Below are 25,470 nucleotides of genomic sequence, written 5' to 3'. Positions count from 1 at the left end.
CTCTTTCTTTTGCTGATTCTTTTTGTATACGACCTTGGTCATAGTTTCTAAGTGGTTTTTCTTTTCCTGTCTAGTTTAAGTGGGTTAAAAAAAATTGAGTGCCGCTTGAGCTGTGTGTCTTTTTATTTGTTTTCTTCCCCTTGAAGAATTTGGGCAACTGTAAAATATTAGCTTGCTCAGTATGAGTGGCCTCCTAAGTCCTGGAGGTGGACAGCAGGTTTTTTTGCCTGGGACTCCCTTCCCTGCCACCTCCCACAGGGCAGGGGTCTCTAGCGGCTAGAGGAGTGGGTCTGGCCAGAGGAGGTGGCTCTGGGCTGGTGTGCCCCTCCTGGTAGAATGTGCTTGGTTACAGGCAGGAGAGTGTGGGATATCCCGTGAGCCTTTAAGACAGTGATCCCTGGACCTATTCCCTGGAGGTTCTGAGTCCCTACTTCTGGGGGACATCCTGAGCATTCACATTTTTATTTTTTTAAAGCACTTGCAGGTAATTCTAATGTGTAGTCAGGCTTGGAAACCACTGAGTCATACACATTTTTAGCACCCTCAAAAGTACTTTCTCAGCCTCACTGAGGTCTGAGTAAAAGCATGTTTTGATGTTTGTGCATCATCGTGAATATGCTAAGCGCTGTTGAACTGGACACTTAAGAAGGACCGAGATGCTAGATTGCATGTTGTGTGTGTTTTACCCTGATTAAAAATAAATTTATAGTGAAACATTAAATAAATTGAAATATAAAGATAGTAGAAAAAGCATTTTAGAATACGTAATGATTTTAACTACACAGTATTGTCCGATACGATTTTCTGCCATGATGGAAATTGTCAAATATGTTAACCATCAGCCACATGTGACTACTGAGCACTTGGAGTATGGCGAGTGTGACCAAGGAACTATTAAGTTTTATTCACTTTTGTTTAAATAGCCTTATGTGGCTAATAACCACCATATTGGACGGTGTAGATCTATAACATACCCTCTAAGTAAAAACAGGGAGCTTCCTGCACACCTTCTGCTCCCATCAGGGCCCTTCATTGGCTCCAGGCCCCTCCTATGGAAATTCCAGAGCTCCCGCTGACCTTGGAGTCAGAGATCTGCTTTTCCATCCTGCAGGCAAGTTACTTAATCTCTCAGCCTCCTTTTCCTCTTCTGTATGAGGGTCTAAGAAATTACCCACCTCAGAGGCTTCTGAAACAGGGCTGTGCTGGCTACGCGCTCCACACCTTGCCTTGCCCACTGGCACTCGGGTGTGAGCTGCTTTTGCTGTTCCGGTCACTGGTCACTGTAGTAATTCTTTCCACCACTTCAGGCAAAAGCCACCCCACCCTTGACCAAGCTGTATTTAGAGTTTGCACTGAAGTTGCAGGAAATGGAGAAGTTGAGTTGTTTTTTTCTTGCTAAGTCAATTACTCTTGAGTTCATTATAACCTCATCTGCCTCTGCTGGGTCCATTTGCATTTCTCTGTTTGCATACCTACTGTCCATAAAGGGAGGGGGAGGGCTGGGTGCCTGGCTGAGATCTTCAGGGCTTTTAATGCTTAAAAAAAAAGTCTTTCAGAGGGTGCCTGGGTGGCTCAATGGATTAAGCCGCTACCTTTGGCTCAGGTCATGATATCAGGGTCCTGGGATTGAGTCCCTCATTGGGCTCTCTGTTCAGCAAGGAGCCTGCTTCTCTCTCTCTCTTTCTCTCTCTGCCTGCCTGTCTGCTTACTTGGGATCTCTCTGTCAAATAAATAAATAAAATCTTTAAAAAAAAAAAATGTTTTCCAGAGATGTTTGCGTCAGGGTAAGGGGAGAGGAGCAGCTTTGTAAAGACTGTCTTTTTCTATCTACATTGAGTTCCCCCTTCTTTTTCTGGAGTGACCACCAGGAAAAGTGGCCGCTTTGCCTCCTAGCCTGCGCTGTAGCAGTAGCTTGGCACGGATTTTCTGTGGACTTAGCCATATTTGGGTTCTTCCTACCTGCCTACCTGCCAGTTGTGTCCCACCTGCTTTAGCCTGGGATTCAAGGACCCTGCGCTTGGGCCCTAGCTAAGTGGTCTGCTGTATGCCTAGTGCTCTCCATCCTGGTGTCCGTGGTCTCTTGGAACACATCCTGTGCCCCTCATTCTTGCTGTTTTTTCTGCTTGGAAGTCATTTCTACATTGCTGTCCACTGAAACCTTTCTCATCCTTCAAAGCCCCACCACAGAGTTATCTCCACTTTTCCACCAACCCAGATACCCTTGGGCATTCTTCACATTCTCTGTCGAGTCTGCAAGTATTACATTCTACCTCATGTGAGTGCCCTTGGGCTTTGAAGCCTGGCTCTGCCACTTCCTGGGTAGATTGCTCTGGGCGAGTTTCTCAACCTCCTGAGACTTGATTTTTCTTATCTGTAAAATGGGGGAACCCATACTTCCCTCTGAGAGTTGTAGAGGCTTCAGAGAAAGTAAATGTTATGGGCTTAGCATGAAATAAATGCTAAATAAAATGCTCTTGTGTATCAGAGCTACCCTGGTAGTTTCTAGTGGAGTACCCTGTGATAACGGCACTCAGATGTTTCAGAAAATACAAGAGACCGGGACGCCTGGGTGGCTCAGTGGGTTAAGCCTCTGCCTTTGGCTCAGGTCAGGATCTCAGGGTCCTGGGATGGAGGCCTGCATTGGGCTCTCTGCTCGGCAGGGAGCCTGCTTCCTCCTCTCTCTCTCTTTCTGCTTGCCTCTGCCTACTTGTGATCTCTCTCTGTCAAATAAATAAATAAAATCTTTAAAAAAAAAAATCTGTAAGTCCACTTTGATAATGCAATGGAGAACATCGCAGTGCTTTTCAAATTTCAACGTATGAGTAATTTGAGAGAATACACACACATTCAACAGACATGTTGACGAGCCTCCTGTGGTCCAGGCATTGCTGTGGGTAGTGGTTGCCCTAAAGTTGTTTTGTCTAGAAGAGAAGCAGCGGGATCATAGGGAGGGCCTCTGATTGTCACCGGGAGTGGGAGGACATAGTCAGGGGAGGCTTCGGTACGAGTGACACCCAAACTAGACGTGCATTTCACTTTCCCTGTTTCCTAAGCACAACCATGCATTATTCTAGTGTCTTACCAGTAGACTGTTAACTTTTCCCAACAACCCAGTGGTTGCTGCTATAATTCCCACTTTACAGATGGGGAAACTGAGGTTCAGAGAGGGGAAGCCATTTGCCCACATCATACAGCTCGTGAGAGGGAAGGCTGGGATTTGAACCCCCGGCGGTCTGGCTCCAGGGTCTGGGCTCAGCCGCCGTGGTGGGCTGTCTCTTTTGGGATTCTGTAATGGGTGTGTTTCATCGATCTCTTTGAGGTTTGTTCTATCTGTACCTTTAGGACTCAGGATGCACCAGATAAAGCCTAACAATTGAGGGGCTCCTCTGAGCTGCTTCAAGAAGCTTAAGGACCTTCTCTCTCTTTAAAGCAGAGTTAGGCCCAGCCGAAAAGATGCTGTTGGGTGGTTGACTCTCCCCATGGGTGCCTCTAATTTGTCAGCAGAGGGAGTAGGTGGGGAGCAGACAGGGTGTGAGCACGAGGGGTGTGACAACCAGGAGACACTTGTTTGTTTTGCCAAAGAAACCCCCTCCATCAGGGTCGCCCCAGTAACAGGCTCTGCGCCCCACATGGCTGAGCGCAAAACAGGAAGGGGGGATATTTGCAGCAGGAGGCTGGAAATGCTTGAGATTAGTTTCCAGGGAGACCTCAGTTTCACTTCTGAGGCCTGGCTTGCTTGCGCGGGGCTCCTGCCGCTGAGCACGGAGTCATTAAGGAAGTCTTTGAGTTTGGTTTAATGGTCGCTCTTTGTTTTGAAGTGATTGTTTACTGAACCTTCAAAGCCAGCTCTCCAGCAGGATGTGATCTCGGGCCTGAATAATTGGATGAGGCACCCCAATAGGAAGCAAGTAGTGGGGAGCAGAGCCAGGAGGAGCCAGCTGGTGGCCAAGCCTTTGGCATCCCAGCACTCAGAAGGTCTGCAGGCTGCTGCCGGAGGGACTGAGGTTGCCTTGCAGCCAGGAGTAGACCTGAAGCAAGGGTCCCCTGGAACCTGGCCTCTTTGATGTTGTGCTGGCCTTAATTAGGGACACCCTAATTAAGTCACTAAGGAGGAAGCTTATTCCTAAAAAAAAAAAAAAAAATTAGCCAAGTGTTTTGCGAACATTTCATGAGGGATTACTTATCAAAGATTATGCAAGCTGTATAAAGTTAGTGGAAGCAAAACTAAGAAATTTCAATTAAGTAAAAAATAAAACTCACCCATAACCGTTTGATGACAAAGTGGGTTATGTAGACACAGTTTAGACAAAGGTTCATGCGGCCCACGCTGTGCCAGAAATTTATTTTTTCACTTAGCTCTTCATTTACGTTGCCTTCCCGTGTATGCAGTTACAAACCATGTCAGTTTTAATGTTGTGTGATGTTCTGTTGTTTGGTATGTGTAATTCATTTATTCCGTTGACCTGGATTTGAGGACCGACCCTGTGCCAGGTTCTGTGTTAAGCGCTGGGGGTGGAGCAGTAAACAAAATGGACATAGTCCCTGCCCCCTTGGAGCTTACATTCTAGGGCAGTGGGGGACAGACAAAGTCGTTCTTCTGTGTCTTAGGAGGATTATGTGCAGTGGGGAAAAACAGCAGGGGCAGTGTTGTTGTTTTGAAAAACCGTGGCTAGGGGAACCTGGGTGGCTCAGTGGGTTAAGCCTCTGCCTTCAGCTTAGGTCATTATCTCAGAGTCTGGGATCGAGTCCCACATTGGGCTCTCTGCTTGGCAGGGAGCCTGCTTCCTCCTCTCTCTCTCTCTCTGCCTGCCTCTCTGCCTACTTGTGATCTCTGTCTATCTAATGAGTAAATAAAAATCTTAAAAAAAAAAAAAAAAAGAAAGAAAGAAAACCCATGGCTAGGGAAGGCCTCCCAGAGCATGTGACCCTTGAGCCATGCGTTGGGAAGTATGTGCATATGTGCATATCGGAGAAAGAATGTTCCAGGCCAGGGCAGAGCATGTGCGAGGCCTTCAGGTGGGCACTGGTTCCATATGTTCCCGGCTGATGTCATGTTTAGGCTGTGTCCCATTTTTCACTAATTAGAAGCAACATGGCAGTGAGTATATCCTTATAGCTAGACGCTGATCCGCATGGATAGTTTCCCCTGAAGGCTTTCTCCTGGGTCAAAGGTACGGACTTTTCCAGGCATTTCACACACGTTGCCATTCAAAAAGCGCGTGTCCGTTCGTCCTCCTGCATGCGCGTGCTCATCACTGGGGGTTCGTCTCCAGGAGCTAGACTTGCATATCAGGGTGGAAATTGCTAGGCCATAGCTTGCTGGGCCTCAGAGGGACGAGATGTCTTTACTTGGTATGGTGATGTTCTTTTTTTTTTTTTTTTTTTTTTAAATTTTATTTATTTGAGAGAGAGAAAGAGGGGACAAGCACAGGGCGGGAGAAGCAGACTCCCTGCTCAGCAGGGAGCCCACTGTGGGGCTGGATCCCAAGACCTGGGATCATGACCTGAGCCAAAGGCAGACGCTTAACCCACTGAGTCACCCAGGTGCCCCTGGTGTGTGGATTTTCAAATCTTGCTGTGTGTGATTTTAGCAAGAAAGTAGGACTGTCCCCTGGGCGTGTGTGTTCAGTGTGGGTGTCTGGGCCCCCCACCCCAGAGATTTTGATTGTGTAGCTCTGGGGTGAGGCTCAGGCGTCTGTAGTCCTAGCAAGACGTTCCTAGTGCGTCTTCGGGGGGTTGTGAGTATACCAGGAGCAGGGGGATGTGGGAGTGGTTCTTGGGCCACCAAGGGCCTGCTTTGCAGCTCATAAGGTAAGTAGCAAGGATCTCCCTGCTCCCCTCTTTTGTGCCCCTAAAATACACCCCTAAATGACTCCCATGCCTAAATGCGGCATGATCTTCTGTATTCCCTTTCCTTTGCTAATTATTTCTTTTAAAGTCTCCCTTCTTTATTTCCTTTATCTTTGCCAGGAAAACGCCCCTTGTCCTTAAAGACCTTGTCCTTAAAGGTGAGGCATCCGCGCCCTCCCCCTCAAAGCTTACTCCAGCCGCACCTCCCAGGACTTCGTATTTGGAGTGTGGTGCCCTCCGATTGGTGGCTAACACGGCCATGTTCTAGCCTGAGCTCCTCAATGCTTTGGCTCCTCATCTCTGTATGGCCTCTAGCCCGCTTGGGCCGTGCATTGTAGGCTCTCATAAATGCCCCAGGTAGGGTGACTGGCATCATAGATCAACTCCTGAAAATAGCAGTCGCTGGGATTTCTTTAGTCCTAAGTGCCGGTCACCCTTCTAAGGGCCTGTACTCGTTCCTTTACCCTCATTACTGTCCTTGGAGGTGGGGACTAGCTCAGGTGTCCTTTACCCATGAAGACATGGTGGTTGTGGGGGGCTAAGTCACCTAGATCGTCTGGAGGGTAGATGTGAAGTCGGGCAGTCTGACTCGAGCGCCATGCTCTTGACCCTGACATCACACGGGTCCTTTCAGACTGTGGAGTCTGGCCACGCATCAGGGCTGTCCTGGGGTATCCCTTCTAGCAGCCTGGGGTGGAGCCCTGGGATGGTAGGGGGGTACTGTTTAGTGGAAGCAGAGCACACCAGGTGTGCACAGCGTGGCCAGGCCATTGCTCCCCAGGGTGGACTTGACAGACTGCAAGAATTCGTTTTGGGGTTGGGTGGAGACAAGTCGGAAAGGGTATTTCCAGGGAAGAGAAATGGGTGAATACAGGTATGCAAGCATCAAATAGTGGTAACAATCCTTGACCTGTTTATGGGGTGTGAAGGTCACCACGGATTCCGTTCATTATCGCATGTGGACATCTATACATGGGAATAAGCAAATGAAACAGGAGCTTTGGACTCCCCATAGTGGGAGAAAGTTTGAGGGGGAAGATCTGCATTTATTATTTTTTTTTGGGGGGGGGCTTACTTGTACACAGACATCTCTTACTCGCACTTGGATGAGAGTAGCCGGCCCCTGTAAGAGTGATCGGATATGGAGTCCCCAAGTGTCCAGTTATGGAGAATAAGTAAGCTTAGGAGAACCTAGGGGGCAGTTTCATTTTATTTTTTATTTATTTTTTAAAGATTCCATTTCTTTATTTGGGAGGGAGAGAGAGCAGGGGAGGGGTGGAGGGAGAAGCAAAAGCACTCTACTGCCTACTGAGTGTGGAGCCCTGCAAGGGACTAATCCTGGAATGCAGTATCATGACCTGAGCCAAAGGCAGATGCTTAATCAGCTGAGCCCTCCAGGCGCCCCCACGGGCAATTTCATTTTAAAAAGAACTGGGCAAACTGAGGGGCCCTTCACGATCCCAGCTAGGTATGAGGGCAAACCGTTCTCTGACCTGCGGCAGATTACTTAACTTCTACACTTTGGTTTCCCACGTTATAAAGAAAAGTGTTCAGTTTTCCTGTTCCGCCAAGTGCCCTGGCAGGGTTTGTCCTGAGAGCCCTTGATGCTCTCCGGGACTATGGACATGTGAGATGGGGTTCTTACTGATGATCAGGAGGTACACTTGGACTCCATGGCCCCCGGTGACCGCTGGCATAGTACAGACTCGGGTAGGGGGAGGGTGAATTCGGGGAGGAGGCAGAGGAGTGGGATTCTGTGTTCCTCGAGATGACGGCGCGTGTCCTCACCAGGTTCTGCAGGCACGGAACAGTGGAGCCAGAAGCCTTGTGGCGGCGGCAGAACGAGGCCGGGGTGCCCAGAGCGGCTCTGTCCCCGGCCACCGGTGCCTCCCGGTAGCCCCTTCTGCAGCAGGGGACGAGTCGTGCCCCCGCACGGCCTAGTGCTGCAGCCACAGGCCACGAGTGGCCTCAAGCACTTGTGTGAGGAACTGAATTTTGCGTTTTATTTAATCGTAGTGAATTTAAATTTAAGTCCCTGTGGCCAGTGGCTCTTTTACTGGAAGGCTCAGGATAGACAAAGGAAGACCTCTTGGTAGAAAATGTAAACAACAACAACAATAATGCTTTGAGGTGAGGGTACCGATGCCAGGTATGCCAGGTCGGTTCTTGACCTACCCCCGTGTCAGAAAACAAGCATTGTGGGCCTGGAACCTCAGCGCTGGAGGAAGAAGACGCCTGATGTCCTTGACTTAATTAGGGTCTTATGGTTACAAATGGAGCAGTTTGTGAGGGGAGGTTGGGTGGAGGGAGCACCTTTTGTGGTTAAATCTTCCTTTTCATAGGCGTATTTATTGCTGGTGAGCTTGGGCGAGTGGGCGAGGGTGGGCGTCTGGGGAAGCAACCATTGATTATCCCCAAGGCTGTCATCCACTTGATGGACAGGGATAATTAGTGGATTAGGCAAGCCCCAATCAGAGAATAAAAGCCCAGGAATGGTTTTTATGATGGATGGGCTTACCCGGTGCCTTTCATCTGAGGTTCTCCAGAGCCCTTCCTCTTACAGGATGGGGCGGGGAAGGCCGGCTTTGGGGACAAAGCTGTGACAGGCCTTCAGGGGCCCCATCCGTTGTCCTCCTGCACACCCAGTTCTGGGAGCTGCAGATTCCCTGCCTCATGCTTGTAGAAGCACACGGGGTCCGGGGGCACGCCTGCTCAGATCAGAAGCTTCCTCTGGAAGCTTCGCTTTTTCATTTCCCCGTAGTCCACACTGAGGGGTGACCTAGAGGAGGCGGATGAGGGATGCTGGGGGCTGTGTTTCTTGTTCTTGCCCTGAGGAGGTACCTGCAGATCTGCAGTGGGGGTTTGGGGGGCTGGTGGCTTGGGGTGGTGACGGCAGCAGCTGGCAGAGATGCTCCATCTGGTGGAAGTTGATCAGTCCCCGCGTCCATCGCAAACCTGAAGATGTGATCGAGTTCCCCGTAATCAGTCGTACCACTAGTGCCAGCACCCGTGGACATTTCTGGTCCTTTCCTTCCAGACCTTTTTCTACATGAAGGGCTTTTCTTTGTTTTGTGTCTTGGGGTTTCTTTTTCACGTGGTTGAGGATCACAACCATTTCTAGCTCCCCCTGGGAACATTTGTAGCTGTCATCGGTGCGGGGAAGGGTGCTGTGTGTACGGGGACCCTTGTACCTTTTCGGACCGAGCAGGACCCAGCGTGCCCCCTGAGCAGCCTTCTGCAGTCCTGGGGCTGGGCGGGGCAGCTGGGTTTCTTCATCCCATGGCTTGGACCTCCCAGAGTTAGGGCAGTCTGTGGGCCACAAAGTCGGTCCTCCAATTCCTCGGCTGCGAAATACCAGCAGCACCTGCCTGGTCGGGTTGTTGCAAGCACGGAGTGGCGTGTGTATCAGGGCGTGCTCCCCACTGTGGTCTGGGCGCCAGCAGCCTCAGCATCACTTAGATGAGACCTGGAATGGCCAGGTCCTGCGTCCGCCCAGGGGAATTGGAACCTGCGATTCTGCGGGATCCCCAGGGGGGTGGCCGTGGCCGTGAAAGCCTGAGACCTCCTGATCTGGCAGCTGGCACCAAGCAACTGTTTCAGGAACTGGTGGTGCTTAATGATGGTGATGTCGTCAGGGTGCAAAGAGGGGCTTGGGAAGTTACCCAGCCAGTCGTGTGCCCAGGACTGGAGTTCACAGCAGCATGACCACAGGTGAGCCTGCGTCCCTCTGGGATCTTTGGGCAGAGCCTTTGAGCTGGAACCCCACTCCCTCGAGCCTGTCCCTCGTTTATTCTCAGCGAAGCCAAGGTCTTCCTCCTTGTGACACTCTTCTCCAGCTCTGGCTCCTCTCACATTGCCCCTTCTCTGACCACGGCTCCCGGCCCCCTCCGAGTTCCTGCTGTGGGTGTCTGGTTCCCTCAGCTGTCCCCTGAGGTCCCACTGCCACTGCGGGCTGGGCTCGGCTGGGAGAGGCAGTTGCTGCATTATTTATGGGGCATCGTTAACCGGCCGTGCTGAGGAGTTACACACAGTTTGTTCTTCTGCTCCGCGTGTGGGATGCCATCCTGGGCCTCTGTTTAATACAGAATAAAACAAAGCAAAACAGAACCCAAAGCCAGAATGGCCTCACTGGCCGAGTCCTGCGCCCTAGTTGGGCAAGCGGCCTGCCCAGTCTTCTGGCTGTGGGGAGAGCGGAGGAAGGAGAGGGAGAAGAGGAGAGGGACTTGGGGGGGGGGGGGGTGGTTCCCAGAGCTCAACTTTGAGGGTGGGGGTGGGGAGGCCAGCTTGCGTATTTGCTTAATTGGCCACCAGCCTCTAGGGGAGCAGGCAGAGATGGGGTGGGTCTTTTTTCTCAGAAGTAAAAAAAAAGACTTCACCACCTACCCCCTCCCGAAGGGACCAGAGTGCTGTTAGGTATGTGACCTCTTGGTTAGGTTCTCTTGTCACCTGGGTGGCTTGGGAATTTTTTTTTTTAAAGATTTTATTTATTTGACAGAGAGCGAGCACAAGCAGGGGAGCGGCAGGCAGAGGGAGAAGGAGAAGCAGGCTTCCCACTGAGCAGAGTGGGGTTCCATCCCGGCACCCCGGGATCTTCACCCGAGCCAAGGGCAGGCACTCAACTGACTGAGTCACCCAGGCGCTCGTCGCTTGGGGTTGAATGTCACTCACCATCTGCCAGGTCTTTTGCTGTCTTGTCTGTGATTAAACTCTGACCTTGCCCTTGAAGGCTGCTCATGGTCACCTTGTCCACCCCGCCCGTGTCTTGCATTTCCCCAGGGTCCGGGGGCCACTCCAGTAGTCCCTTTGGAGGGAGCCACGTAACGTCCTCTCTGCTTCTCCGTTTTGGGCCAACTGTTGCTCTTACTAGAAATGCTTTTCCTTCCTCCCTCGGTTTCTCTGTTCTTGAGCCCACGGTGTATGGGCGAGACGCAGGCTCACAGACGACAAGTTGCGTGTTGTGAGGGAAGGGGGTGCGTTCGAGAATGCTTTGAAAGAGGTGATGTCAGAGCTAGATGGGTGGTAATGGCTGAGTAGGAGTTTTCCAGATTGTTGAATCCCCCTGGAGGTTAGAAGAGAGAGGCGCCATCAGCGGTAGTGTGTGTGGTGTGGGGAGCCTCGCGGGGACCCTGCCTGGTGGATGCAGGGGTGTGAGCTGTAGCCCGTCCTCTGGGAAGTCCTGCCTCTCTTGCTGTGGGGTGGGGGACCGTCTTGCATTTTGACCAAGGAAGTCCTTTCCACATTTGTAAATAAACTCATTTTTGGAATAAGGGACTTTTCCTTTCTCTCAGAATCCAGTGTGGTGTAAGTTCTGTTTTCAACAAATTGCTTGGGGTTCAAAACCTGCCCTCAGCTCCAACGACAGTCATGGGGTTCCAGGGAGAGGAGAGTCCTGTACCTGTTGCTTTTGACTTCGGACTTGGCAGAGCCTGGGTTCTTGGTGGGAGTCTTATTTTCTTTGATTTTGGTCTGTCTGGAAAGTTGTGAAACCTTCATGTGTTTTCTGGGGAACCCCACAAAGGGGTCCGTGTGGAGCACATTCCTGAGGATTTCCTCAGACGTGAACCGAGCCCAGTCAGAACCGGTGGCCTCGCAGGAGAGCTTTCTGGGACTCGTTGGAGGGTGATGCAGATCAGAAAAATTAAGGACTGTGTCAGAATCATTTTCTGAAAGGGTTCTCAGTGGATACGGCATCTTGATTTGCAGATTTCTTGTGAAACTTGAGTATATTCTCTTTGACTCGGTCTTTGAGTCTAGAAAAAGCCCAGGCTTTTTTCTCTATCACTCTTACTCTTCAAGTTTCTTCTTTCTCCTCTCTTGCTGCCTCCAGGCTTTTGAATTTTTGTAGTAAAGCTACTTTTCAGGTGGGTAGAAACTTTTTTTTTAACCTTAAAAGAAACTTAAAAAAAAATCCCTAGGTCTAGAACAATCCAACATCACCTTGCCTTTAAATTTTAATAACATTTACGCACTTAAAAAAAAAAGCCAAAAAACTCAACAAGGAGGTTTTGTCTTCTGTTCTTAGAAGTTCATTTTTTTTTTTTTTTAAAAATCCATTAAATTATATATTCCCTAAAACAGGTGGGCCTGACACTCACTCTTTGATAGACTGTCAAATATCATTAAATCAGGAAAGAGCTGCTTTTGGCAGCCTTCTTCTGGCTGCGTGGGTGTTCGTGGGCGGGAGCTTGTGTGTGCTGCACCCCTTGACTGGAGAGGAGACCCTCTTTTTGTTGCTAATTTGGTAAAGACCGAAATGAGGCTCCCAAGTGGTGGGAGCAGAGAAGTCGTTTTTTTTCAGAGCCGTTGATTTCAGGCACATTCTTGTGGGTCTGGGTACTCCTCCCGCTGTGTGCTGGGTGGCGGCACAGACGACTAGTCTGACTCCCCGCACCCAGCTGGTTAACTAGTTGGGAGGTGCAGCGGCTTCTGTACTTAGGACTCAGTGTGCAGGATTCCAGCCTGGATGGATGGTCTGACTTAGAGGCCTTAACGTCACGTCTGTGCCAGCACCTGAGTGGGGTTGCAGGGGCCTGCAGACCCTTGGGTCAGTCCTGTCCGATGTTTGTGGGACAGTGACAGAGGGCCTGGCCCTGCACCGAGCACCGTTGGTGTCTGATCTCCATTGTCCCTCACACCAACCCCGAGAAGTCGTGACTCATCCCCTTATTCCTTCCCTCCATTCTGTCAGAGTTCAGTGATGTCCGTGTGCAGTGATGGTCACGGAATAGTTCTTACTGTTAGTCTTTAGAAGAAGCAGGCCCTGGGAGGTGAAGTGACTTCCCCTAGTACTTGACTGGCGGCGTAGCCACGGCCAGAAATCAGGGCTGTGTGCTTCCTGCACAGACCTGTCGTCTTTCTGGCGTGTTCTCAATGAGTGTGTCTCACCTTTTTCTTCAAAATGCTGGATCATCTCAGTGACCTTCTCTGGGGGCCCCTGCAGGGGAGCGGTTGGTGCCGGGGAAGGAAGGCCCAGCGGTCGTGGCCTCCTTTGTGTCGATGAGTGATGCTGGTACGTTTTGGCTCGAAGTTGGTGGTTGGTATGTCTGAACACATTTAGGCTTTTCTAAAAGCTTCTCCTACTTTCTTGGAATGAGAAGCTGGAATTGGTTGGTTGAACTCTTGTGCTCTTAAGATGCTGACGTCTGTGTGGGCAGAGATCTCTCACGGCCAGCCAGAGAACTCTGATCCCAGCCCTTGCCCCTTTAATTACTTGGATATAGAGGTAGAAGGGGTGTTCATACTTGATAAGAAAATGGCCAATACATTAGGTGTTGTAATTGGACTTTCATGCAAGGTCTGGATGGGCCTGGAATGGTAGCCAGAGCTGTCAAGGATTCATTCAACGTAATTTAAACTAAAGTTACGCCCTCGGGTGGAAACAGCCCACTGGGGCACAGAGAGGAGATGGAGGCTGTGTGACTTAGCAGTGTGGTGGCCAGACCTGTGCGTGGGTACTGATGTCAGGAGCTCAGGTGCAGCGGCCAAGGGACCTCTGCCAGGAGCCAGTCAGGCAGGATGGCCCGGTGCACTGGCCCGGTGCACTTAGTGCCCCATGGGAGTGAATTGTCACTTGGGGGAAAATGTCCCGAGACCTGCAGTCAGACCAGGCAGGTCTCAGACAGAGAGCTGACGGCTGTGCTCTAGCCGCAGCTGGAAGATAGACTTTAGGCTTGGGGCGGTTTGTGACTTCGTGATGCTCTTATTGCCAGGACCTCTAGGTTGATCTTAAAATTTAAAAAATGTATATAATGACTATTGTTTTTGTGAAAGTGATATATGACCCTGAGTGAAAGCACACACACAAAACAAAAAACAAAAAAACTATGGCCTTATAGGAAAATACAAACAAGAAAGCAACACATTGGTCCAAATGTTAGCGTCCAGAAATAGCCGATTTTAACTTTGGTGGACAGTTTTCCAGATAGCTCTCTGCACATTTTCAGATAGGCTCGATAGCTAGAGAAATGCAGAGAGAGGCACTTATGATAAGATGTAAAGCAAAAATATATTTAATTATGCTTTCATTGAACAAGAGAATTGATACTTAAGTGCAGTAATCCTGAAGAAATTGCTGAACAACCGATGACTGTTTCTTCACCAAAAGAAATGAGTTTCTCAGGCATCCCTTTATTTTATTTCTTTTTTTTTTTTTCCAAGATTTTATGTATTTGAGAGAGACATGCACAGAGTGAGGAGGGGAAGGGTGGGGGGAGGGACAAGCAGACTCTGAGCTGAGCAGGGAGCCCAGCGTGGAGCTCAAGCAGCCCTTTAAAACAGTGGTTCTTTGTTGTTGTTCTTGTTTTTATTTAAGCTTTAATTACTTATTTTAGAGGAAGAGAGCGGAGGCATGCAAGCAGGGGAAGGGGTAGAGAGAGAATCCTCAAGTGGGCTTCCCACAGTGCAGGACCTGACTCGAGGCTCAATCCCAGGACCCTGAGATCCTGACCTGAGCTGAAACCAAGAGTCAGACGTTTAACTGACGGAGCCACCCAGGCGCCCCTATTATTGGCACTTTAGGGAACCGAGGTCAGGGATGGTGCCGAACCCCGTAGAGTGCCCAGGACATTCCCCCCACCGCAAAAGAGCTGTCAGGCCCAAAACGTCCGTAGTGGCAACGTTGAGCAACTGTATGCTAGGCTAAGAAGCTAAGACCATTCAGACCAGTACGAAGAGGAAATCATTAGGTTTTTGCTCAGTTGCCGCTGTAGCCTGTTTCGGCCGGGCTTCTGTAGCGAAAGGTGAAATGATGAACTTCATCAGAATTTCTCCCTCCTCTCCTTAAACCGCCAGCCTGGGAGGTGGCACGTGTTCTGTCCCCCACGTTAGGATTTGAGGCACTTCCCCTTTGGTCCTGCCGGTGGCACCCTCCGGGGGTGGAGTCTCAGATCTGTGTGACCGATTCTGTGCCAAACTCTACGTCTCCAGCCGTGGCTTCTCCTTCTATGGGTTTCCCTTGCGTCCTCTCTTGCGTGGCTCCTTGATCTTAACATGCATCAAGTGTGTCTGTGTAGGGAGGTGTCAGCCCCACAGCTCTGCTGCCGTCAGAAGAGCGCCTGCAGTTCTGACTTTGTGTCTTGGGTCCCGGGCTTAAAAGCCGAGAGAGAGAGAATCTTGCCGTGTCCGCAGGACACTGCAGGGACGTGAAACACGGTCCTGGGTTGAACATGGACTGCACGTGGGGGAAGAAGGGAAAGCTGGATGAATGTGCTGGTTTTCCCGAGTTCTCTCAAAAGTCTTCCCATGGAAATGGGGTTGGGCGTCCCCAGAGGGTGCAAGCCGGTGCCGCAGGGACGCAGAGGACGCGGTGGCAGATAGAGTCTCCCCAGGAGGGTGTTGAGTTCCCTGTGAGCTGGAGTGTGCCGGGGATCCACATGTTGTCATGCCGTCTGTAGAGGCTGGTGCAAACCATTAGCTGTGGGGGGGCTGCATTTAGGTAACTTCTCAACCTTGAGATTCTGATCTGTAAGTAAAGCTTCCCAGAGGCCACGGTCACTGTCCTGGGGAGGAGCTCCAGTGGCTCTGGTTTCCTCCGGGGTGAGGGTGGGAAAAGGCACAGCCGAAGTCAGGTGGTTCCTCCGGGCAGAGCATTAAATGTTCTGCCTATCTTGAATTTGGACCCTCCATCTGTTCCTGAAAAAGTGATCTCTCAGTGTATGTGTTAGATTCTGCCAAACTTGTTCCAACTGGCATTTGTAGTATTTACAAGATTATAGGGCCTGAGCACATTCTAAACCCATTTCCGAGCCAGGGCATTTATGTACAGTCTGGGCACCATACCCGAGGCTGTAGAGGAAGAGAGAACACACATTGTTCCCTGTAACTGCAATTGGGTGTTTTGTTATTGTCTTCCTCAGATGTCTATCACAGCATGCCTCACTGATTGATGACTTTGTTTTGTTGTAGGGGAGCTATCCAGTGTGGGAAGATTTCATAAACAAAGCAGGAAAGCTACAGTCCCAGCTTCGGTAAGTAGAGAAGCTCGTCATCCCCAGAAAAATGGCGCCGTCCTTAGACAAAGGTTGGAAAAGGACAGCCCCAGGATGCAGATTGAGGTTAATTTTGGAAGCATTACAGATACAGAAGCACTTAGTGGGTTCTCATTTGAGTACTGCCACTTCTCAGCCTTATGTCCTGACCGCTGACTCCCCTATGTAAAGCCGAACTCCCATCTGCTCTGCCTTCTTCCACAGGGATTTTGAGTCAAATGAGGTATCATAGGAAGGTAGTAGTGAGCAACATTTATGTGATGCTCACTCTGTGCAGACTCGTATGTTATCTTAATTAGATCTCACGACCCCAAGGGGTTAAGTACAGTTAGTACCCTCAGTTTATTGATGAGAAAACTGAGGCACAGAGAAGCTAATGGCACACAGCTAGTGAATGGCAGAGCAGGGATTTGAACCTGGGTCTGGCTGCATAGCCCATTCTGTTCACTGCTTATCCTCATAAAGAGTTTACAGCTGACTGTTGGCGATCGTGTAATTCCGTGTGTGTGAAATATCTAGAAAACAGCTCTGTAGAGGCGGATCAGTGGACTAGGGGAGGAAAAGGAGATGGAGTACAAATGGGCAGGAGAGATCTTTTGGGGGTGATGGAAATGTTCTAAAATTGGCTTGTAGTAGTGGTTGCAGAATTCTAAGCTTACCAAAAAAAATTGTTGAATCACACACCCAAAAAGGGTGAATCTTATGGTATACAAATTATGCCTCAATGAAGCTGCTTAAAAAAGAACAAGATCTAGGGCTGAGCGGCTCTAAGGGGCTTTACCATTGCCTTGTCTTGGTCTTGCTCCTGTATCATTTGATATGAAATTTGATACGACATTTACCAGCGTCTTCTTGTTACAGCTACGTGCTTTTAGTGGGGAGGGGAGCTACCCGCTGGGTGGGTGCCCCATGATGGATGGGACAATTGCAAATGCAATGATTTTCATGACTCCTGTTCATGGAGAAATGGGGGATGACATCAGTTGGTTTGGGTGTATGGAGGCGGTTTTCCAGAGGGCAAAGCAGGTAGGTGTTTTCTAGGATAAAAAGCCACGTGGATGACATGATGCTCTTGGTCCTTAGCCGACGGATGTCAGGGGTTACTGCCCAGAACTTCAGCCATAAGCTGGGACATTCCATGAATCCCCTGTAGAGCAGGAGAGAAGAACTCCAGAAGGAAGGACCTTTCCTCTTCCATTCTGCCAGCTGTGCAGGTGCCTGGGATTTCTGTCCCATGAACTGAGGGTTTCCCAAGCTGTGAGTGGTCTTCGAGATGTACAGTCGCCTGGGGCGTAGAGCCCCTTCTCTTGTCAGATCCTTTACCATTTTGGTGCTTAAGAACGTGTACAGACTTTACAAGCTCCTATTTTTTTTTTTTTTTTAAAGATTTTCTGCTGGGCCAGCCTCCTCTGTCTGAATGCGCGGCCCCGCACAGGCCTTCACCAGCCTCACCTTATGCTATAGCTAGTCTCTCGTTTCTGCTGTTGTCCGCATCTATTCCCAACAGTTAGTCTCCATCCTACAGGAGGGCCCTGCTGGAGTACACCAGAAAGACAGTTGAGTACTGTAATGCAGCGGGCGCCGGATCTCTGCTCGTGCTGCGGGGACGCCAGAGCCGGGTTGTCTCAGGACAGCCGCACGCAAGGAAACAGGACTCATTGGGAGGTGGCGGTTAAAAGCTCCTGATTCCTCACACTTGACCGCTGCCCTCGTTTTCAGGGGAGCCCATGTAGTATGGGGGTGATCGACCTTGCCCTGAACGAGAATCGATCCTGCCCCTGTGTCAGACATTAATTGTCACTCAGAATGAGCTGTTTATAAACCCCGGGATGTTTGATGAAGTTCACTTTTTCAGGGCTTGCATTTGGTGTCAACTCTTTGAAAAATATGCTTCTGAGGGGCTTTTTTCTTTTTTTTTCCAGTTTTGTTTTTTTAATTTCTTTTTTTTTTTTTTTTTTTAATTAGAGCAGAATATTTTCTTGCTCTACTGGGAAATACCAGGCCTCAATTCTGGAGTTTGGCACGGGACTGTGACCCAGGTTTTCTTAGGGACCACTCCCTGCACCTTCTAGAACCTTTTGTGTCACAGCCACTGTTCGTGAGGTGTAGGGTCCTTTCTTCAGTTCCATCTTGAACTCCTTTCTTTCTAATCTTTATTCTCATGTTCTTCCCTTCAACAGCTTTGCATTCTGAGGTATGCTGAGCAAAGATTAGATTCATACATGAAAAACATCTTAATGAAGTGCATTTCACGAATTGTGGAGCCTGAGTGGGGCTGGCTTGTGTGTTGTAGCTGTCCCTGGCCCTGGTGGGGAGTGGGGCTTACCCTTCACTGGATGACGTCTTGGGATCACAGCACTGGGAGCCGGTAGACCACAGAGTGCTCCAGAGGATGTGAAAAACTCAAAATAATTTCTAGGACAGCAAATGACTGTAGTGACTTCTCCCTAGTCTCAAGGAATTCAGAAGATAGTATTCTAAGGTTGAAGAAAAAATAGTCTGTTTCATTATAAGTGGGATTTAGGGGGAAAAGTCACAGAGTAAGGATCTTGTCCTGCAGCAGGATGAGCACGGGACTGGGCTTCCTGCCAGCCTATCCCCGTTCCAGGTCTGAGATGAGCTGGTGATTTTGGAAGTCGCTCTGAGCTTGCCTCCATGTTCCCATCTCTGAAATGAATTAGTTGAAGTAGAGGCTCTTCAAGATTCCATCTCCCGGTCCACGTAGAGATGCTGTTTGCCTACCTGAAATCAATTTCACCTGTACTGTTTATGGTTTTTTTTTTTTTTTTTTAAGATTTTATTTATTTATTTGACAGAAATCACAAGTAGATGGAGAGGCAGGCAGAGAGAGAGAGAGAGAGGGAAGCAGGCTCCCTGCTGAGCAGAGAGCCCGATGCGGGACTCGATCCCAGGACCCTGAGATCAAGACCTGAGCCGAAGGCAGCGGCTTAACCCACTGAGCCACCCAGGCGCCCCCTGTTTATGGTTTTTAATGACGTTTTTCTTTTAGGTCAGAAAACCTGTCTTTCCTTCTTTGTGAAATTTGGGCCAGTAATTACGTAGTAGGTGGACCAGGATGGGAAGGATTGCTAGCATCTACTGACCAGCACCGAAGGCGCTGGGTGTTTCTGGGAGGGCGTGCTCCTGTGAGGAGGAGAAGTGCCTCCTGAGCAGACAAGGGGCACTGCGAAGCCGGAGCCTGTCCATGTCCAGCAGAGTCGTTTCTCCTGGAAGGTCGCATGCCCTTGCCTGCAGAGGGGTTAACCCTGTAGCCGCAGTGAATTCGTGTGACACATTCCTCATGCTTTTGTTCTCTGTTTGCATTTTAGGACCACAGTAGTAGCAGCAGCTGCCTTCCTGGACGCCTTTCAGAAAGTGGCTGACATGGCCACCAACACACGTGGTAAGCAGATGGAGGCACGGCTTCCAGCACCCGCCCAAGGCAGCCTGTGGGCTCCTACCCTTGGGTGGCTTCACGAGGAGCGACAGCTGAAGTTACCAGAGCTGCGCTGACTCATGGTTCTGACTTCCTAGAGAATGCTGGGGGTGTCCATGTATTCGAAGTTGCAGATTAGTCCTCCAGATAACGAAGCCCGTGAGAGGATGAGTGAAAAGTAGAGAAAAGGGGGCACAGTTTGTGCGGGAGGGGCTGGACTGGGCGCTTGGGTGCGGTTCCTCCCTCCTCCCATGGGTTGTCCTAAGGTTTTCTCTGTTCCCTTGTGGAGAGGGAAGGGGTGAGAATGATCGGATAAACCATTTTCCCGCAGGGATCCCTTGTGTAAGGCATGTCCTGTTGTGTTGTATCTGTGTGTGTGTCTCCCACATTTGACTGCGGACCCTTACGTATTTATGTCAGAACTCCCCCAAAACAGTGCCTAGGACATAGTGGGTGTTTAAAAGTAGGTTTATTAAATCAGCAAACAAAGGGAAATCTTGTGCAACTTTTAATAGTTTCAGTGACTATAATAAAAACACAGGAGAAGAGTAAAGACGAAAATGCCGCTCCCGTATCCACCACCATGGTCAGAAAGACAACATTCCCCTTAATGTGGAGACCCCTGTTCAAAGCAGGGGGTGCTTTCCTTTTCATTCCCAGGCAGGGATGTTCTCCTACCTCTTTTTTTGGCCTTATTTTTCTGGGTCTGCTTGTATACTGTCTGTTCATTGTCGTGGTAACATTGGAAAACATGGGCGTTGGGGGTGAGTGTTGGGGGGTTGCTGTCAGTCACATGAGGGTTTAGCTTCTCTGAAACACATGATAAATGCCTCTGGTGGGGTTCAGTTGGTACCCCTTTACCACTGGTGCCTAATTAAATATTAAAATGAGTTTGCCGTGAGGAGAAATTAATGAATTAATGAATTTAAATTGAATATTTAATTCAAATATTATATATTTGAATTAAATATTCAAATGAGTTTGCCTAATTAAAATTTAAATGAAATTCAAGTTTCATTCCAGAAACTTGAGAACTGCTAGTATTTTAGGTACTATTATGGAACCACAGAAATCAATATATTATTTATTCTTCTTGTCCTGAACGGTTGGCAACTGGGCGGGGGGAGATGTGCAAATAGAGAAATTCGGGCTAGAAGTAATATGCTTAGTATAGCAATAGTAGTAGAACAGCGTGCTGGGGGAGTATAGAAAAGTGAGCAATTAGCTCAGCTCAGGGATTCGAGGGTCTCCCATGGGAGGTAATATTTTCCCTTACTTCCAAGATGCCAGCAGTGTTTCGAAAGGTTCCCTAGGAGAATGTGATGGAAATACCAGAGCAGTGGTTGGAAGGACTTGTTCTGGTTTGTCAGCTTGTTATGGGTCTTAACTTGTATCTTTTCTTAATCCCTTAAAAAATTCTTACATCCTCAACATTGTCCATTGTACTTCTTTCACTTGAATATTCTAAAGATTCTGTAACGTTTAAGCCAAGGATCACCACTGTCAGTGTTTTTGAGTCTGTTTTCAAATATTGTCTTCTACTTCAGCAGTCTCTGGAACCGGACCGTCGGTCACATTGAGGTCTTTCTAGAAGGGCCCTCAGAACGTGTCTTCCTTCGAAGAATGGCTCCACCATTTGAAAGGACGAGGGTCACCGGCATTGCACTTTTGAGACTCTGTGATTCTTAATAAGATTTTTATATTTTCATATTTAATTATTGATGGGACCCTCAAGGGTGGAGGAGGGCAGCATCCCCTGAGTTCCCATAATTGCCGACAGCAGGCACAAGGGTTTCTTTTTTTTTTTTTTTTTTTTTAAAGATTTTATTTATTTATTTGACAGACAGAGATCACAAGCGGGCAGAGAGGCAGAGAGGGGAAGCAGGCTCCCTGCTGAGCAGAGAGCCCAATGTGGGGCTTGATCCCAGGACCCTGGGATCATGACGTGAGCCGAAGGCAGAGGCTTTAACCTGCTGAGCCACCCAGGCGCCCCAGCACAGGGGTTTCTGCAGAGGCTGCTCCCTGGGGTGGCTCTTGGTGGGAAACAGGAGGGCCTGCAGGTCCCATGGCTCCAGGGAGGACAAACAGAGCAGCTATCTGTGGGAAAAGATACCAGAATAGCCTCTCTGTGGTGGTGACAGAGGTAGAGTCACAGCTTGGAGGTGAAGTATTTGACAAAAGACAAATGATGTCGCAGTGAACAGACCCCCGCTCCGATGTATTTTTAAACCAGTTGATTTCAGGTCATTTTTAGCGATGCCAGAATAACTTTACATTTTGCGATCTCTAGAAATCCCTGTGCACTGGGGGAAAAAGAACTTTCTCTCGAGTGTGAGAGTTCTCACATGACCTAAAAAAGGGTATGGTTGATACAAAGAAGGTGTATTTTATAGAGGGGATAGAGAGAAACGTGAAGGCACATCTTGTAGGGTCAATAAGCATCAGAAGTGATTTTTATTAAGTTACTTTTAACTTGAAAATAAAAAAACCTAGATCATGCATGGTTTTGTTGTTGTTGTTGGTTTAAAAGATTTTATTTATTTATTTGACAGAGAGAGAGAGAGATCACAAGTAGGCAGAGAGGCAGGCAGAGAGAGGGGGAAGCAGGCTCCCTGCTGAGCAGAGAGCCCGATTTGGGGCTCAATTCCAGGGCCCTGAGATCATGACCTGAGCCTAAGGCAGAGGCTTAACCCACTGAGCCACCCAGGTGCCCCTAGACCATGCGTTTTTGTTTAAAATGTCATGTAATCGTCTGTACAGTAAAATCCACCCCTCCCTGTGCCCCCTTGCAGGGATTGGGTTGAGTGTCATTTGCGGCCTTTTTGTTTGTTTGTTTGTTTGCATGTATAAACACGTCTGGAAGGAAGAAAGCTGGTTGCAGAATGGTGTGTGAAATGGAACATGGAGTAAAGTACTTCTGGATGATCTAGAGGGGCCCCCTAATTAACATGTTCCTGTGCTTTTACTCTACAGTATGTGACACTTCTCATGTCCATGCCTGGGGAGGGAGCTGCCTCATTCTTTCTTGGGCCCAAACGGAATTCTCCTGTCTAGATACAGCACAGTTTTATCATTCCGCTGTTGGTGAAAATTCAGGCTATCTCCCATTTATTTGCTGTTACAAGCCATGTAGGAATTAATGCCCAGGTATACATCCTTTGGGAGATCTGTATATAATCTGTTTTTAATAGTGTGTGCATCTCCATGGAACCAATCTGGAGAAAATGTTCCAAACGGTTTTGGTCAGCGACAAATATATTTGGACTTAAGATCATTAAAGGCTGGGCGCCTGGGTGGCTCAGTGGGTTAAGCCATTGCCTTCGGCTCAGGTCATGATCTCAGGGTCCTGGGATCGAGTCCCGCATCGGGCTCTCTGCTCAGCAGGGAGCCTGCTTCCCTTCCTCTCTCTGCCTGCCTCTCTGCCTACTTGTGATCTCTCTCTATCAAATAAATAAATAAAATCTTTAAAAAAAAAAAAAAGATCATTAAAGGCTGTGACTCTGTGATTTGCAATTTGATATCTGCCCTCTACAAAATTCCAGTTTTGTTGTTTTGGTTTTTGTTTGTTTTGCTTAGAGCTTTGGAATGTTTTTTTCAAGTCCTTCTTGCTCAAAGTGATAGAAGGCAATTCAAGTGCATCTCCTTTGGGCAGGCTTCCAGAATTAAGATAGCATGTCTCTGGTTTCCAAAATATTAGCATTCCATATTACCTCCCAAAGCTCTGAAATTCCTTTGTCCTTTTTAGCTAATATTTCGCACTTGCTGTTAATATAATTTATTTAGGAACAACTTTTTAAAGCTATTCACTATAGGAGCAAAATTAATGTAGTCATTATCTAACTTGTTAAATAGGATGTGGAAATATGTTAGAACTCTGTTTTGTTCATTATACAAATGCATTTAAGTTGTTCTTGTAATGTGTGTATTTAGATGAACAATTAAAGCATAATGGAATTTAAGAGTTTATTAGCATCATAATCCATAGTACAGTTTCATATTCTGTTGATTGTGCACTCTGGAATGAATATACAATATGTATTTAGCATGAAAGTATACCTTTCCCCATATTACTAGCCGCAGAGAATTAGTGTCTGGGCATTGCTCTGCATGGGATACCAGACTGTGGAGTGAGTCCCCATCTTCTTCGTGTCCATGATGGACCAGCAAATGACCTATTATTGGAGTTGAGAAATGTTTGGACTGACTGGTATGCAGTTGTCTCAGTTGCTTAGAAAGAAAGAGAGAGCAAGAGAGAGAAAGGAAGGAAGGAAGGAAGAAAAGGAAAGGAAAGAAAGAAAGAAAAGACAAAGGGGGTTGAGGAGGAGGACCCTCTGGAGCAGAGGCACCTCTTGGGGAATAGTGTTCCTGCACCTGTGAGCACATCCTTGCACACTGGGCCCAGCTCCCTATGTCACTGGAAGGCTGGGGTACTGAGCTGATGAAACCCTCCGCCTTAGTCAGCACTGGCCCTTCGCACCACTGCATTGTTTGCTTGTGTCAGCAAGGGCCTTTGAAAAGCATAATGCTGTGTGACTTTCATTTCTGGCTGCCTCTGTATGCCTGTGTAATGACTTTATAGCTTTGAAAAACCATCTCAGGGTTGTTTAGATAGTGATACACCAAACCCAGAGTGAGGAGTTTAAGACTTTATGAAGAAAGGAAATGGATCCCCAGCCGACCAGATCATCTTTAATGTTTAGAAGCCTTTGTACATCACTTTAAAAAAGTGGGCATGGTTTCAGTGTTGGAAATCACGATAGCTAACCTTTACTGAATAGTAATGCTGGCTGGGCTGTGTTATAAGAGCATCACGTATGCTGAATCTCTTCTCACAACGTGAATATACATGCTTGTGATCTCCATTTTAGGTGATGAAATCAGGGTAAGGAACTTACCTAAAGCAAGATTGCATGGCCAGTAAGTGGTAAAAGGAGTCTGGCACAGAGCCTAGATTTTAACCATAAAGTTACAATTCCTTATGTAAGGAGCTCCCTGGGTTTAGTATAAGCTTATGTTTGCTTTTAAAATTACTTGATCCCGAATGCATTAAAAGAATCTAGGTAGCACCTTGGAGTAACCCAGATTGGGAACTGTGATGCCTGGATTTGTCTTCTGGTTTTGCTGACTAGGCAACGCTGAGTAAATTACGATAGCCAACCTCCCAACCCCCGCCCCGTATCCCAGGGGCGTACTAGCCAAGACCCTCAGTGGACGCCTGAACCTGGGGATTGTCCTGAACCTTGTACATTCTGTTTTTTCTATATGTATATATCTGTGATTCAGTTTAATTTATAAATTAGGCTCAGAGATTAACAACAAATAGTAATAATAAAATAGACCAGTCATAAGACTATCCTATAAGAAAAATTATGTGAATGCGGCCTTTCTGTCTCTCAGAACATCTTGTCCCATACTTCTCGTGATGATGAGAGATAATGATAAATGCCTACGTGGTGAGCCGAAGTGAGGGGGGTGACGAAGGTGCTGTGACCCAGCGCTGGGCTCCTGTTGAACCGACCTCCTGACGGTTTGTCAGAAGGAGGGTCAGCTGATTCCAGACCACAGCTGACTGCGGGTTTAACTGACACAGCAGAAAAGCAAAACCTCGGTAAAGAGGGGTCGAGTCTAGCTCACTTTTCTGGGCTTTAATTTCCCCACCTCTAAAAGAGGGTGTTCTCAGGACACAAAGTCCTACATGATCACAAGGAACCTTTCTCGGCTCTAATATTCTCTGATTTGAAAAATCTCATTTGGCCCTATTAAGTCCATAAAATATGAATGAAGATGGACGTCCAAATTCTCTCCCCTCGGTTATCTTTAGACTTTCCAATTTTTGCCCTGGAGACAAAGGAAGTGGAGGAAGCACTGTGAAGCATAGGGTAATGGAGAGAGGGAGGGTAAGAAGAGAAAGATCAAGGCCCCCTCAGACCTGCAGTGTGCCTTTGAGGAGGGCTGGTAGAAGCTGGAGCGTTGAGGAGGACTGTGTAGGTCATAATCACTCAAGAAGTTGATTTTAAAATACAGATTTTAGGGGTGCGTGGGTGACTCAGTCATTGAAGCCTCTGTCTTCCGCTCAGGTCATGATCCCAGGGTCCTGGGATTGAGCCTACATGGGGCTCCATGCTCAGCGGGGAGCCTGCTTCTCCCTCTGCCCCGCCCCCCTGCTCCTGCAGGCTCTCTATTGTGCAAGCGGTCTCT

General features: G+C 48.4%; 1 protein-coding gene across 17 annotated transcripts in view; it reads left to right on the top strand.

Annotated features, from left to right (window-relative positions):
* The window catches only part of MTSS1 (MTSS I-BAR domain containing 1), a 156,918-nt gene that overhangs the window by 7,753 nt on the left and 123,695 nt on the right, over positions 1 to 25,470 (top strand). For all 17 annotated transcript variants that reach the window (XM_059395126.1, XM_059395134.1, XM_059395127.1 and 14 more), the window contains exons 2-3: positions 15,754 to 15,815; positions 19,166 to 19,239. In XM_059395126.1, the coding sequence (XP_059251109.1) occupies positions 15,754 to 15,815; positions 19,166 to 19,239 (136 nt within the window). The remainder of the gene's footprint in view (positions 1 to 15,753; positions 15,816 to 19,165; positions 19,240 to 25,470) is intronic.

The sequence above is a fragment of the Mustela nigripes genome, chromosome 3 (assembly GCF_022355385.1).
Source record: "Mustela nigripes isolate SB6536 chromosome 3, MUSNIG.SB6536, whole genome shotgun sequence".
NCBI lineage: Eukaryota > Metazoa > Chordata > Mammalia > Carnivora > Mustelidae > Mustela > Mustela nigripes.
The sequence above is the reverse complement of the archived record's forward strand: the minus strand, read 5'-3'. Positions and strand labels throughout refer to the sequence as shown.